Source organism: Fundulus heteroclitus, unplaced genomic scaffold (assembly GCF_011125445.2).
Source record: "Fundulus heteroclitus isolate FHET01 unplaced genomic scaffold, MU-UCD_Fhet_4.1 scaffold_45, whole genome shotgun sequence".
NCBI lineage: Eukaryota > Metazoa > Chordata > Actinopteri > Cyprinodontiformes > Fundulidae > Fundulus > Fundulus heteroclitus.
The window spans coordinates 839039-854883 of record NW_023396868.1 but is presented as its reverse complement, the minus strand read 5'-3'; the positions used below and the strand labels follow the sequence as shown (position 1 = coordinate 854883).

At 44.3% G+C, this 15845-nt stretch overlaps 1 protein-coding gene across 2 annotated transcripts in view; it reads left to right on the top strand.

Annotated features, from left to right (window-relative positions):
* The window catches only part of rad54l (RAD54 like), a 64191-nt gene that overhangs the window by 8004 nt on the left and 40342 nt on the right, over positions 1-15845 (top strand). For both annotated transcript variants that reach the window (XR_004929434.1, XM_036131651.1), the window contains exons 2-6: positions 6640-6723; positions 12886-12990; positions 13070-13130; positions 13210-13345; positions 13522-13591. Coding sequence is in view for 1 of the 2 variants with exons in the window: in XM_036131651.1 (XP_035987544.1) it covers positions 6640-6723; positions 12886-12990; positions 13070-13130; positions 13210-13345; positions 13522-13591 (456 nt within the window). In the remaining variant the exon portion in view is untranslated. The remainder of the gene's footprint in view (positions 1-6639; positions 6724-12885; positions 12991-13069; positions 13131-13209; positions 13346-13521; positions 13592-15845) is intronic.

The window sequence follows — 15845 nt, the reverse complement described above, 5'->3', positions numbered from 1 at the left end:
TACTGATACTACTAGTACTACTACTACTACTACTACTACTGATACTACTACTACTACTACTACTACTGATACTACTACTACTACTACTACTACTACTACTACAAATTACTTCAAATTCTTAAATTTTCAATGTTTTTCAGATAGTTCTTCTCTTCTGCGTGGATCTTCTGCATCTTATCCTCAAATCATTCTGCAGATTAGCATTCTCACTCGCTGTTAAGCAGGAACAGGGTCCGGTACTCCATACTCCTGGAGTACCCCCCACAGGATCCCCCGGGGGACACGGTCGAATGCCTTCTCCAGATCCACAAAGCACATGTAGACTGGTTGGGCAAACTCCCATGCCCCCTCAAGAATCCTGCTGAGGGTATAGAGCTGGTCCAGTGTTCCACGGCCAGGACGAAAACCACACTGCTCTTCCTGAATCTGAGATTCGACTATCCGACGGACCCTCCTTTCCAGAACCCCTGAATAGACCTTACCAGGGAGGCTTAAGAGTGTGATTCCTCTGTAGTTGGAACACACCCTCCGGTCCCCCTTTTTAAATAGGGGGACCACCACCCCAGTCTGCCAATCCAGGGAAACTGCCCCCGATGTCCACGCAATGTTGCAGAGCCCCGTCTCTGCCAGACGTTCCCAGCAAACCCTCACAGTACGTTTGGGCCTGCCCGGTCGGACCGGCTTCCTCCCCCGCCATCGGAGCCAACTCACCACCAGGTAGTGGTCGGTGGAGAGCTCCGCCCCTCTCTTCACCCGAGTGTCCAAGACATATGGCCGCAGATCAGATGAAATGACAACAAAGTCGATCATTGAACTGTGACCTAGGGTGTCCTGGTGCCAAGAGCACATATGGACACCCTTATGCTTGAACATGGTGTTTGTGATGGACAATCCATGACGAGCACAGAAGTCCAACAACAAAACACCACTCGAGTTCAGATCAGGTGGGCCATTCCTCCCAACCACGCCCCTCCAGGGCGAGGTTGACATTCCACGTCCCAAGAGCCAGTAGCGACGATGTAGAAAATCTGCAGCCGAGGATCGGAACGCCAAGGTCCCCGCCCTCTACTGCTACTCGTTGCACAATGCACCCGACCCCTTTGGCCCCTCCGACAGATGGTGAGCCCATCGGAAGGGGGACCCATGTCGCCTCCTTGGGCTGAGCCCGGCCGGGCTCCATGGGCAAAAGCCCGGCCACCAGACGCTCGCCAACGTGCCCCACCTCCAGGCCTGGCTCCAGAGTGGGGCCCCGGTGACCCGCGTCCGGGCGAGGGAACACGAGGTCCAATAATCGTATTCATCATAAGGGGCATTTTGGGCTGCGCTTTGTCTGGTCCCTCACCTAGGACCTGTCTGCCTTGGGTGACCCTACTAGGGGCTTAAAGCCCCTGACAGCATAGCTCCTAGGATCATTGGGACACTCAAACCCCTCCACCACGGTAAGGTGGCAGCCCAGGGAGGGGATGATCTAATCCTGTTTACATGAAATAAGCCTGCGAGCCAAAAAAAAGACACAAACATTTTTCACCTCACTTAGTAACTCTTAGTAACTCTAATATTTTAGTCCTAAATATATTAGACTAAATATTTTGGCTAAAATATTAAACTTTGTATTTGTTTTTCTTCAATCCCACCATTATGTTTAGTAATTTCTGCCAAAGGCTGCAGCATTTTGATTTAATCCATCTGAATGCAGTGTTTGCAAGCCATACTCTGATTAGATGAAAAAAAACCTGTCTGTGATTGGCTGGTGGAGTGGACAGTTTTTGAAGTCGTGAGCGCAGAAACAGTGGGTTGAGAAGAGTGTTTCAGAGTTGAGAGTTGTCTCACTGCGCGCTCAAACAGAAGGCACGGATATCGCTAGAGGCTCTAGTTTCACAGAGTTGAGCGGCAGCACTGTCTTCTTTTTTTTTTTTTTTTTTTTTTTTTTTTGACAGAAGAAAGAAACACTGTCTTCTTCTCTGTCTTCTTGTGCCTCCCCTGTGGCTCTTTGGTGCCTCACCTATTGAAAACCACTGAATTAGAGAAAAGGCTGATAAAGAAGCAATGATATTGTCAATAGGGATGCAAGTTAACCATTAACGACTTAATCTAAAGTTTTATTGATTTTATTGTAGCATACTTGATGTGAAATTAACTCGCCGAACTATTCTCAGTGGATTTTTATTTGCCAAACTTTTACACAGCCTACTGTAGGGCGTACCCAACGCTAAACAAGAGGATATGGGGAAAGGACATTGGACAAAGTTGTCGTCTACCGTGCTCGTGCAAAATTGTCGTCCTACTCCTTATAGTTCCTGCGTAAACTACTATGTATATGTAGTATATGTATATTTATGTTATGTATACTCTCTCTCTAATCTGTCTATCTCTCTATCTCTATATGTCATCTCTCTCTTCTCCTCTGTCTCATCTCTCCTCTCTCTCGATCTCTCTCTCTTCTCTCTCTCTCTCTCTCTCTGTCTCTCTCTCTCTCTCTGTCTCTCTCTCTGTCTCTCTCTCTGTCTCTCTCTCTCTCTCTCTCTCTCTCTCTCTCTCTCTCTCTCTCTCTCTCTCTCTCTCTCTGTGTCTCTCTCTCTGTGTCTCTCTCTTGTGTCTCTCTCTGTGTCTCTCTCTCTCTCTCTGTCTCTCTCTCTGTCTCTCTCTCTATCTGTGTCTCTCTCTCTGTGTCTCTCTCTCTGTTCTCTCTTCTCATCTCTGTCTCTCTGTCTTGTGTCTCTCTCTCTGTCTCTCTCTGTCTCTCTCTCTCTCTCTCTCTCTGTCTCTCTCGCTGTCTCTCTCTGTCTCTCTCTCTGTCTCTCTCTGTCTCTCTCTCTGTCTCTCTCTGTCTCTCTCTGTCTCTCTCTGTCTCTCTCTCTCTCGATGTCTCTCTCTTGTCTATATCTGTTCTCTTCTCTCTTATCTATCTTACTCTCTTCTTATATCTTCTGTCTCTCTCCTATCTTCTCTCTCTCGTGTGTTTCTATCTCTCTCTCTCTCTGTTGTATCTTTTCTGTGTATGTTCTTTCTCATGCCAACTTTTCAGCACATGACTTTCTCAGTACTTGATAGTTTTAGTACATAACATAAAACTACATGGCATTTGACATTTTAAGTCTTAAGCCCCCCCCCCCCTGAACATGAGAAAATCATCGTTGTTCGATGCTGTAGCGTCATATTCCCTAGCTACTGGAGGAAAATAGGGAGTACTAATATGGCAGCTGGTGGCTTCACAGTGACGTGTATTATATACGGCCAATGCGCAATCCAGTGAATAAATAGAGATCAGTGGTGCCACCTGGAAAAAAAAAAGGAAGAACCAATCACAGTCATGCAAGTCATTGTCATAGCAACCAGGGTAGACAGGCTAATACTGCATTGAAAGACACTCGGAAATTAATTTTGGGCACTTAGGGTTATACCTAGAAAGACCTCAGCTTAACATGGAAAACATTGATGATTTTGCCTTTAGTTTTCCACCCCTTTCCCTCGCTCACGATCGGCACATAAAAGTCCTGCAGATGGGAGGGAACCCGGCAAACCCTCTGGGGTCATTGCCTTTGTGGGGCAGGGACAGGAAGAGCTGGGGGGCTAAAGGAAAGGACTTGGGGGCATGTTGGGGCCAAATACTGAGACTCGGCATGATAAAGGTGGGGGAGCTGGGGATTTTTACAGTATTGGGGAGGACAGGAACTAAAGGGAGAGGCTGCACTTGTGGAGACAATAAAACTTTGCTTATAATTTGAACAACATTGACTTAAACATGGAAAACATAGGTCATTTAAAATTCAGCATATGTGCTGAAAGATATTATGTTTCAGTTTATGGTGTTGCCTGCAATAAATACTGACTGAATAAACAAAAATTGTGGTTTTCTCACACATTATTAAACTTGGGCATATTTGTAAAATATAACAAAACAGAAACCTATTAGTTTACTGAATAGAAACAAAAAAATTGAAAAGAATAAAATATATGAAACGGTAATCCTCACAAAAGTCCTCACCATCAGCCGTGCTTTTAGCATCATGTCTTTTTGTATCATGTTGTATCATGTCACATAATTTTGTGTAATGCCCTCCGCTTTTTTAGCACATCTTGTGAACATTTCAGTGTGTTTTGGTTGTGAAGTTGACTGCGCTGCTCCACCAGGTAGCCCAGCTGAATGGGAGCTATCTAGCTGACATCTTACAGAAGTGTTTATATTGAAAAACAGAAGAGCATAAAGAGCATTTGGCATCCACATTAAGCAGTGCAAAAGTAATTCCTCCGTTTGGACTGCGTCATGTTGCATCCGCAATTACATTTTTCTCTTACTACTGCATTGTGGCTCCATTTTAGAATGACCGGCAGCACCCTCTGCTGGATGGCCGCAATACTACAACACTGAAAGACGTTCTAAGTCAGGGGTGTCAAATTCAATTTGGTTTAGGGGCCGCATACAGCTTAATCTGATCTCAAGAGGGCCACACAAGTAAACTCATTGCAAGATTAAATAGAACTAATAAAAGTGGACTTGTTGATTTTTATATTAAATTAATTTAACTTTTACACAATATATTATGAATAATCTCAGCGTTATTAAGAAAAGTGTGTGCAATTTCAACAATACTTTTACTCAGTTAAACATTTACTTGTGCATTATGCAGAACTGATCACAGTGATTGTACAATGTTGAAAAACATTTATTCACATTTTTTGGAACTTAAAAACACTGTCCTGCATGACAAAATACATCAAACAGATCAAAATTAAGAAATGATTTAAAATCAATTTTACACATCTGAAGCGCAGCGCTATCATCTGCTGATTAAAATACAGCGCTCCTCGTGGACAATATAGGAACTGCAGATTTTTTAATTAAAAGAAGTGGGGGAGACCGGGGCTAGTTGTCACACTTTTTACACTCATACATAAATATTGGAATCAAAACACCATATATAAAAAAACATATGTAACAGATGAAAGACCAAAGTCTCAGGTATATATTTTGTATTCAGGTATATTTCATATCTTATTCCTGTGCAGAGCTTTAAGCGATCTAATGGACCTTGTCACCATGTGACAAGTTGCCCCTCCAAGTGTCACACTATATGGGGTAAGATGTCACAACCAATAAAATAAGGGCAAAATTAATTTTGTTATTTTTTAATGTTAAGTGAATAAATGACAATAACTCACTTTTACTACTTATGAAATAACATGAAATAATATGCAACATGCATTACAAAACTGACACTTAAACTTTGAATACAAACAAAAGAACAGAAGAAAATCTCACGAGTCAGACTCCTCATTTAAGTTGCAGTTTTAGCATAGCTTATGTAGATTGAATTGCCAGGAGCACATGCATCATATGAAATAACATGATATAAAATGAAATATTAGGAAACATTAATTGATAGCTGTCTGACCCTGAATTTCCACTGGTGTAAAGGTTTTACAGTATCACCCCAAAGTACGGTAATTGACATTAAAGTCCTTCGCTGTACTCCTGATCGACTTGTGACCTAGAGTCACCTGCCTGACAGCCCTCAGCATCACGTCAGGTGCTGCACGGCCATGCTCTGTTTTTCTTTTATAATTCCTGACCATCTTCTCTCTCACTTTGTCCTCTTTTAAGTCGCTCTTTTTTCTGAAAAAATAATCTAACATTTTTATTAGGATGTATTGATGTAAATTATTTTTGAAACTTAACATTTTGGGGTAAGTTATTACATGTGACAACTTACCCCAAAAGGACTGTGACAAGTTGTTCCAAAGGACCATGTTTGCTAATGCTAGCTCTATCTTAATGTTAGGCTGAGCTATGACTGGATGCCTTAATATCTACTTTAACAAGTCCATATATATAACTGCTAGAAGTTTTTTATCTCAATGAAGGTTATTTAAAAAATATATAGAGTGCATATTTTTTACTTTGGGTAGTGGAAAATGGTCAATTGGTGCTCATCTCAACTTACAATGTCTTGTCCTCTTCTTACTCAGTCCGTGAGACCTGACCATGCAAAGGAAAAAAACTAGTATTCCACTTTTTGGTTGCACCCTCTGATGGAGAAGATAATTGCAATGTGACAACTTACCCATGTGACAACTAGCCCCGGTCTCCCCTACATGTTTTTTTCAGTAATTGTTTTATCATTCTCTTCCTTTTATCTCCCCTTTCTTTCACCTTTTCTTTTTTTCTTCTTGTTCTTCCTTTCCTCTCCTACTTTCCCATTGTAGTGTCCATATCATTTGAGATATTCCCCGCATGAATCATAATAAAACTATTCACATTCATAAATCAAGCGGAGCATTATAAAGAAAGCTGACTGCTCCACTTGTGTAAGTCAAATCTGATGAGCTCTTTTTAGCATTGAGACAAACTAAAAACTAAAGACAAACTTTTTTTTTTTTTTTTTTGGGAATAATGATAATGCATTTAGCCACCGGGCCTTAACCAGCCCGCAAGCCGTATGTTTGACACCCCTGTTCTAAGTGGATGTTATCAGTTAATCGGATGGAACAAACTTTAATCTAACCATTAATCGACAATTGATATATAAAGGTTAAAAAGGAACAGCAGCGGAATAAAATTGCATTTTAGATGCTAAATTCTGCTTTTGTGAAACAGTCCTCAGATTTGTACTGAATTGCTGATGTGTTTGTCTGTGGCAGAGGAGAAGCCTGGCTCCCAGTCAGTTGGCTAAACGCAAACCAGTCAGAGAGACCAGCGGTGACAGCGAGCAGACGGGAAACACTGTAAGCCCAGCTTTCTGAATGTTTTCTCACCAGGTTTATGTTTCTCTGTAAACTTAGTTTGAAGCAGCTACCTCCCACATCACTTCAGTAAATGGTCACTGCTTTAATGAATCAGGAGCTGCTCTGATTCTGAATCAATATACTTTCTGCAAAAAATAAAACAAAAACAAAAAAGGTAATGCTAATCATTCTGTATACTGGACATTTCTGTCATGGTTTAGTTTTGATTTGGCTCTTGTTTACCATTAGTTTTATTTTTTTCTTCCTCGTTTGGGTTTTAGTTATGATTCAACTTTATTGTTTTCAGTTTTCTCCTCCCCTTCTCACTCAGCCTTCACTTCACTCCCTTGCAATCAGTCACACCTGTGGATAGTCGTTTCACCTTCCACTCTCCCTATTTAAGTATCCCTCTGTTCTCATTTCCCTGCTAGTCTGTCATCAAGCTACACCTACTCCATGCCTGTCCGCCTGTGTTACCCCTGCTTGTCTTTGGAACCCTGCCACCTCTACTCCTCCTTAAGGTTTGCTCTCTGTCTACTGCTGTGCTCTGGTTTCCCCTGCCGTGCTGAAGAACCTGTTGTTGTGCTCTGGTTTCCCCTGCCGTGCTGAAGAAACTGTGGTTGTGCTCTGGTTCAATCTCTGCTGTGCTGTGAGATCTGTTACTGTGCTCTGGCTCACAAAGGACTCTCTCCGGACCGTCAGCTCCTGCCATCATCTACACCCCAGTTCCTATGCAGTCCGGTCTCTCTGGTTACATCATCAAACAACCATCAAACAAGATTCCTACCTCTGTGTGTAGTGTGTTCGGGTCATCAGAACAAAACATGACAGTACGGAACGGCCAAAGATGAACCCGACATACACCCAAAGCTCTGGTGCAGGAGCTGGCCAGATGATTCCTCTCCCTCCACAATTGGTCAGCAATGTGGAGACAGTCCTCCAGGAACTCGAGCGCTGCTTGGCCACAGTCGCTTCATTGGGTCCATCGCCGCTGCGGGTGGATACAGCATCCCAAATACAAGCCATCTGGGAGGGTCGGTTTTCGAGCCTGGCATGGCAGTTCCCCGGACATCCCCAGTTAGCAGACCTTTTCAAGGAGATCGACTGGAACTATTGGTCAGGATCCACCCCGTCAATCGACTCTCTACTCACTTGCCTGCCTGCCGCCGCCGCTGCTCCTGTCTCAACTATCTCCTCCTCCGCTGTTACTCCTGTCTCAGCTGCAGCTCCCACTGCCTCCCCATCAGCAACAGCCTCCCCTTCATTGCCCGGCATCCCCCAGCGCAAACGCCATGCACGCCGGCGCATAGGCACCACCGTTGATCCTCAGGGAGCTCAGCCTGAAGCAGCCCCTGGTTCCCCGGTGAGCCGGCCCGACATCAGCATAGCTGCGCAGACGAGTCTGGCCAGACATCCACCTTTTCGTCGTTGTCTCTGTTGCCATCTCCACGACACTCAGCTGGCCCCTCGAGTAAAAGCTCCAGCTGCTGCTCCAAAGACTGCTCCCTCTCCAGCAAGAGCCCCCTGCATCACGGAGTCGCAGCTGTGGGACTTTTATTATGGCGACCAGGATGACTTATTCCCCAGCTGGTTTGTCTCAGGTCATGGAGGAGCTGCGTACGCCAAAGCCCAAGCCTGCGTGGGTGCGCACATCGCGCCGCTGGCCGCCGAGAGCAAAGTCCCGCCGGCCGCCGAGAGCAGGGTCCCGCCGAGAGCAGGGTCTGAGCGGCTGACGTGTCCAGGTAAGTGTTGGAACTGTCTCTGTTTTGTCCGAGGCCGCCGTGGGTGCCGATCCGCCTCCGTCCAAGGCCGCCGTGGGTGCCGATCCGCCTCCGTCCAAGGCCGCCGTGGGTGCCGATCCGCCTCCGTCCAAGGACGCCGTGGGTGCCGATCCGCCTCCGTCCAAGGCCGCCGTGGGTGCCGATTCACCCCCGTCCAAGGCCGCCGTGGGTGCCGATCCACCTCCGTTCAAGGCCGCCGTGGGTGCCGATCCGTCTCCGTCCGAAGTCGCCGAGGGAGTTGCTCCGCATCAGTCCCTGGTGATGTTACTCTCGCTCCCTGTTCTTCTGGTTAGGGTTGCCGTTTGCGGTGCCCGCACCAGAATTCTGAACTCGGCCGTGGACAGCAGTCTCCGCGCCTTCTGTCTCAGCCTCGCCGGGGTCGTCCTCCACGACTCTCCTGTTTGGCCGGAGCTGCAGACTGTGGTCGTTGCGCCTCTTGACTCTGCCTCGTCGCGGCCGTCCGCCACGACGTCCATCTGGGACTTCCCTGCTCGGCCAGATCCGCCGACCACGCCATCTGGGCTGCCTGGTTCTGCCTTGTCGGGGCCGCCCCCCTCGAGGCTTTAGTCGGGCGATGCTGCTCCGCCGCCTGCCTCGTCCCGGACGACCTCCACGAGGACTCCTTTGGCCTAGCAAGCCGTCTTTGCCTGCGCCCTTAAGGCCAGTGCTTGTTGTTTATTTTTTGTTTGAGCTCTGCCTTAGTTTTGAGTTATTTAGAATTCCTCAGTTTTAGAGTCATCTTGGTGTTTCTTTGTTTTTCTTAGAGTTCTTTAGTCTTTGTTTTGCTTTTGTTTTTCCTGCTCTGTTTTAGGATTCTAGATTTTGCCCTTAGTTTTCCAGTTTTTGCTTTAGCTTTCTAGTTTTACTTTAGTATTCTAGTTTTTTTTTTACCTTAGTTTTCCAGTTTTTGCTTTTGTTTTCTAGTTTTTACGTTAGTTGTTCCTGCCCTAGTTTTTGCTTTATTTTTTAGTTCATGTCTGAGTTTTCTAGTTTCTGCCTTTTGTTTTCTAGTTCTTGGTTTGGTTCTTTATTTTTGTCTTGCACACTATGGTTCCTGCGCTCATTGGGTTCCAGCGATCATTAGGTCCCAGCACTCGTTTAGGTCTCTGACTCCCTAGTTTTGAGCTGTTTCACACCCCTTAGTTTGTCTGGTTCGAGCTCTCTTTAGGTTTTGTTTTGACTTTCTAGTTCCTCTGTCCCTTGGCATGTTAGGAAGCCCTCCGTTCCCTAGTATTTTGGGATTTATCTGTTCCTGGCGTGTTAGGACGCCACCTGTCTCGTGGTGTTTAGATTTCTTGGTTCCCTGGCATGTTAGGACGCCCTCTGTCTCTTGGCGTGTTTGGACGCCCTCCGTTCCCTAGTATTTTGGGATTTATCTGTTCCTGGCGTGTTAGGACGCCCTCTGTCTCGTGGTGTTTAGATTTCTTGGTTCCCTGGCGTGTTAGGACGCCCTCTGTCTTGTGGTGTTTAGATTTCTTGGTTCCCCAGCGTGTTAGGACGCCCTCTGTGTTGTGGTGTTTAGATTTCTTGGTTCCCCGACGTGTTAGGACGCCCTCTGTCTCCTGGTATTTAGATTTCTTGTGTCCCTGGCGTGTGAGGATGCCCTCTGGTTCCTGATATTATAGTTTTCTCTGTTTTGGTATTTTACATTTTCCCGTTTCCCTCACGTCCCGGCGTCTCCCTCACGTCCCGGCATTTCCCTCACGTCCCGGCGTTTCTCTCACGTCCCGGCGTTTCCCTCACGTCCCAACTTTCCCTCACGCCCCGGCGATCCTTTCCTCTGGTGTTGTCGTAAGCCTGTTCCTTTCCTCTGCCGTTGTCGTAAGCCTGTTCCTTTCCTCTGGCGTTGTCGTACGCCTGCTCCTTTCCTCTGGCGTTGTCGTACGCCTGTTTTTTTTTTCCTCTGGCGTTGGTCGCCTGCTCTGCCTGTTTTGCCCTTTGGCGTTGGTCACGCTGTCTTTCAAGAGCTGTGATTAAGAAATGTGTCATGACAATGAAACATAAAACTAGTTAATTGTCACACAGCAATGTTTAAACCCACCTTATTTACACCATTATTATTATTATTATTATTAATGATATAATAATAATAATAATAATAATAATAATAATAATAATAATAATAATAATAATATAATAATAAAACTTTAGTGATCTCACAATGGAGAAAATTCACTTCTGCATCTTAACCCATCCCATTGGGGAGCAGTGGGCTGCCACTGTGTGGCGCCTGGGGAGCAATCGGGGGTTTAGGGTCTCGCTCAGGGACCCAGAGTGCCGGCGCTTGGGATCAAACCGGGTACTTGCATCCTTCTCTGAGTGCAAGCACGCTGCTCTAACCCCTCGGCCACACACCCCATTTACTTTGATTTGCTTAGTAATTTTTACTTGTCAGTTACTACTCTATCTATCTATCTATCTATCTATCTATCTATCTATCTATCTATCTATCTATCTATCTATCTATCTATCTATCTATCTATCTATCTATCTATCTATCTATCTATCTATCTATATAAAATTGAGGAAAAAAACTAGGGCTGCAACTATTAGTCTACATTATTGATAATGTTGATAATGAAACATTTTTCAATGCAAAAGTTTGTTGCATTCACGCTTTGTTAAAAATACATAACCTTTGCTGCTGTCTCAAAGTTACACTTTCAGTGGTAGTTTCAATCACATGCAGCTCACTAAGGCTGCAGCAGAGGGCAGTTTAGCGAGCAGAGAAACTGCGTGACCCTCTCGCATGGCTGAGGCTTCATGCAGTATTGCTTTTCTGGAAAAATCGCAAACTCAACTTTTAAGTAGTATACTGTATATACATTGTTACTTGTTAACCCTCTGCCTGACTTTACCCCCATTTTTAACGCTGATGTCTGGAGATAGGCCACAGAACTCCGTTGTGGGTTTAGAGAAGCAAATTTCTTCTCCTGTGATCTTCTTTGGTGGCAGGGCCTGGGCCCATGCCCCTCTCACTGGAGCACCTTCAGAACCCACATGCAAGACCAAGTTCCCTGTTCCACAGCCGGAATCAGAATCATGTTTAACCAGCAAGAAAATTGAATTTGATTCCATTTTGCTCTCAATGAAGATATTTTTTAACCTGACAACAGCCAGCTGCATGTCCCGCTCCGCCTAGCTCCACTCACATACATCTGGGACACCGCGATAGGAATTGCCTTTACTGAAGGCTGGGCCTTATCAAAACTCCTTGCATATGATTGGATAAGCCACTTGTCTGTCATCTTTATCGACGTGCTATTTCAACCACTCACACCGAAGCTAACCCGTGACGCTGATGAGACCGACGCAGGAAAAAAAAACTTTTTTTTTATGTGTTTGCGGCTCTAGTGCAGGGTTTCCCGCAGCGCTATCTTGGCGAGGCGGCCGCGGAAAACGTGTCGTCCACCAACCCCCCACCCCCCCCACCCCCCCCCCGCTCCGCGAGTCGGTCCGCCTCGCATAAGCAAATTCCTGCGGGAAACACCGTAGTGGCACGCGTTTTATTGACAGTGAGCTGACAGGAAGAGGGGGGAAGACAGGCGGCAAAGCGCCGCGGGTCGGAGTCGATCCCGGGCCGACCGCGTCGAGGACTAAAGGCCTCCTAATATGGTTCGCGCTAACCGCGTCCGCGTACGCGCCCCGGAAAACAAAACTTGCCAAATCCGGTCGGGAGAAGGGCGAAAACATGGTTTCCACCAACAAAAGCCTTCAGAGCCGTTCTGATGTTCTTTTAATGAAACAATATCAGATAGATTGGACAACACGGAAGAAATAGCAGCATCAATGCTAACGCTTGCTTCCTCGATGCGAGCCGCCATTGTCGTTGGAATCTCACGGTGGCTTCTCCACTACGTCACATCCATGAAACACCCGCCCTGCGTCCTGATTGGCCAGACCAAAAATTTGGTTGGGGAAATCACTTTCAATGAGCGATGTCCCAGATGTATGTGAGTGGAGCTAGGCGGAGCGATACATGCATCTGGCTGTTGTCAGGTTAGATATTTTTAAGTACAGTATACAATAATGGTAAATAGAAATATTTTCTTGTAGATATTCATATATACATTTTAGTTAAAAGAGGAGGGCATGGTTGGACTGATGCAAATATGCATGGTATCAATATGGGCACTTAAGCACTTAGCTGTTCATCAGATTGACAACCTAGGGGACGAAACTGTCTGTGACAGCTAGTTTCATTTGATATAACCAGACATGAATTGATACAGACATGAATTGTTTCAAAGGCTATCCAGATGACTAATTTATGGATAAGCTTGACTCTTACAGGTTTGTGCTTGGTTTCATACAAAATTAAACATGAGCTTGTGTAGAAATGACCAAGAGTGTTATTGATTGATTGGATTTCTTCTCTCAGGAGAAGGTAAGAAGAGTGGATGGGATAAGGGAGAGCCACATGTCTCCCTACAGAAAGCCTCTGAAACAACTTAACTGGCCTGAATGCATGGGCGCTGACAAGCATGTAAGCATTATTGAAACTCTCAACATCTCTGAATACATTTACCTTGACAAGACTCAGTAAATAAAACTCTTTTCTACAGGAGGCATCTATTCTGAATATTCTCTCCAAGCCTTTTAAAATTCCTATTCCCAACTACACAGGTGAGTTTTACCAGTGTGATTTCAGTCTGCTGATGAAGAATGACTTCTCTGTTTGTCTTCCTTCACTAATGGCTAACAGGCTCACTTGGAAGCAAAGCACTTGGTCTCAAACATGCAGGAGTAAGGAAAGCACTCCACGATCCCTTTGCTGAAGATGCTTTGGTACTTTATGAGCCCCCAACTCGAAGTGCTCATGAGCTGATCAAAGCTGACAAGTAGGTTCCTGCATTCCTCTTTCTGCTAAAATGCAGCATGGCAAAAAGGCACAATAAGCCTTCCAAAACCACAAATATTATACAGATCTGATAGAGGTATTCATACGTAGTAAACAACCAACTGTTGACAAACTTCAACTGATAGGATAAACAAAATTATTTTTATTTTTTTTCAGAGAAAAGCTTCCAGTTCATGTTGTTGTGGATCCAGTATTGGGAAATGTACTTAGACCCCATCAGATAGAGGTATTCCTAAGATTTCTTACTAATCTAACAACAATGAAGATCACGATGTTACATTTTCTTGCCTGCATTAAAATTACTTTGTAATTTTCCTCAAACTAAAACAAAACTAGAGAGTAAACTAAGTCCACTCTGATAACTGAAGGAGCAGTCATCTTTTTAGAATAGAAGTATCCTTTATTGTCCTTCCCTCCAGACACCCAGGACCCACAAAACAGTTTTTAATGAATAGAGAACTTTTACATTTTAACTATTGAGACAATATTATCTGTTATTAAGAAAATACAAAAGGTTATGTCAGCAGAAGTTCTGCAAAACAGAACATAAAACTTTTATTTTATGTCTGAGTTTAATAAGAAAATATTACAACAGACAAATCAGTTTTATTATTATTCTACCACTGCGTGCATCAGTGTCATGTCAAATGCGACAGCTGAGCAGAGCTTCTCCAGCCCTGTTGACTGAAAACCTTCCGGTCGTTGGAAGTATTATATTGATTGAAAAAATTTTAACATAAATAGATCTGTCCATCATTTACCCCGCCTCTCCCCCATTGACCGTTGGAGGTAGACACCAATTGCGGATTATGGATAAGCTGGTATAAAAAATGGATGGATGGAGGGAATGACACTATAACACTTATGACTGTTATTTATAGGGCTTATTAAGTGTCTCAAAGTGTGACTAACACAAGTAAAAAAAAAAATTAATTAAATTCTAAAGATTACATCTCAATCATAAAATCTGGAACAGCTGTTGTCATGTTTTGTTCTGATGACCCGAACACACTACACACAGAGGTAGGAATCTTTTATGAGTTTATTAAGAGATGGTTGTTTGATGATGTAACCAGAGAGACAGGACTGCACGGGAGCAGGGGTGTAAATGATGGCAGGAGCTGACGGTCCGGAGAGAGTCCTTTGCGAGCCAGAGCTCAGTAACAGATCTCACAGGTTCTTCGGTACGGCAGGGGAAACCAGAGCACAGCAGTAGACAGAGAGCAAACCTTAAGGAGGAGCAGAGGTAGCAGGGTTCCAAAGACAAGCAGGGGTAACACACGCAGACAGGCATGGAATAGGTGTAGCTTGATGACGGACCGGCACTGGAGTGAAACAGAGAGAGGCTTAAATAGGGAGGCTAGCAGGTGAAATGCGTCTGACTGATTAATTACCAACAGGTGTGACTGACTGCAAAGGGAGTGAAGGGAAAGCTTAAGTGAAGGGAAAGTAGGAGCTGAGACTAACAGAAATTAAAGTCAAATCATAACTAAAACCCAAACAAAGAGGAAAACTGAAAACTAATATTAAACAGAAAGCTAAGTCAAAACTCAACCCTGACAGCTGTCAGCTCCTCCCTGACCACCTCTGAGTCCAGAAAGGAGTCGTATGGTCAGACTTACAGCAAGATTAGTTTCTAAACAGCTGGACAGTCACTTGAGGCAAGATATTAGACACCAAAGTAACTCCAATATAATTTAAAACAATTACACACACAAACACACACACACACACATGCCCTATCAGACCTGCACATCACCCCCCCCCCCTCCACACACACACACACACACACACACACACATTGCACCTTTTTCTCCTCTCAGAACGACTCCGTTCCACTCTAGTCACTGCAGTCCAGCATGGTAAAATTTATTTATTTTTTTATTTTTTTATTTCCTTTATTTAACCAGATAAACCCCGTTGAGATCTGGATCTCATTTTCAAGGGGGACCTGGGCAGAAATCTGCAAAAACACTACAACCTGGTTACAAAAATAAAACCAATTAATACATATGCACAAATATAAAACAATAAAAACAATTTAAAAGCAGTGACACTGTTTCATACAAGCGTTAAAACGCTCGGACAAAATGTTTTGTCCGAGCGTTTTAACAGTCTTTAAAGCTGTTCTTAGGAGGTGGTTAATATTCAGCTTTGTTTATTCACAAGCATACCACAATGTTTACATCAGATTTGGTGTTTTTCGCCTTGGTTTAGTTATTGCATGAAGATGGTCAAGGTTTCTTCCTGTTAAAGAGGATTTTTCCTTTCCACTACCGCTAAATGCATGCTCTGTATAAGGTGTTGCTGAAAAGTCAACAACACAATACAAGCAATTGTCCGCTGTCTTGTATGCTCCTGCAGGAGTAGTGAATGATGCAAGTAAATGACTCGATACAATCTCCTGGATTTCTTTAAATAGAAAACATTTTTACCAACTTCCATGGTAAACTGATCTTCACTGCATTGTTTTATAAGCA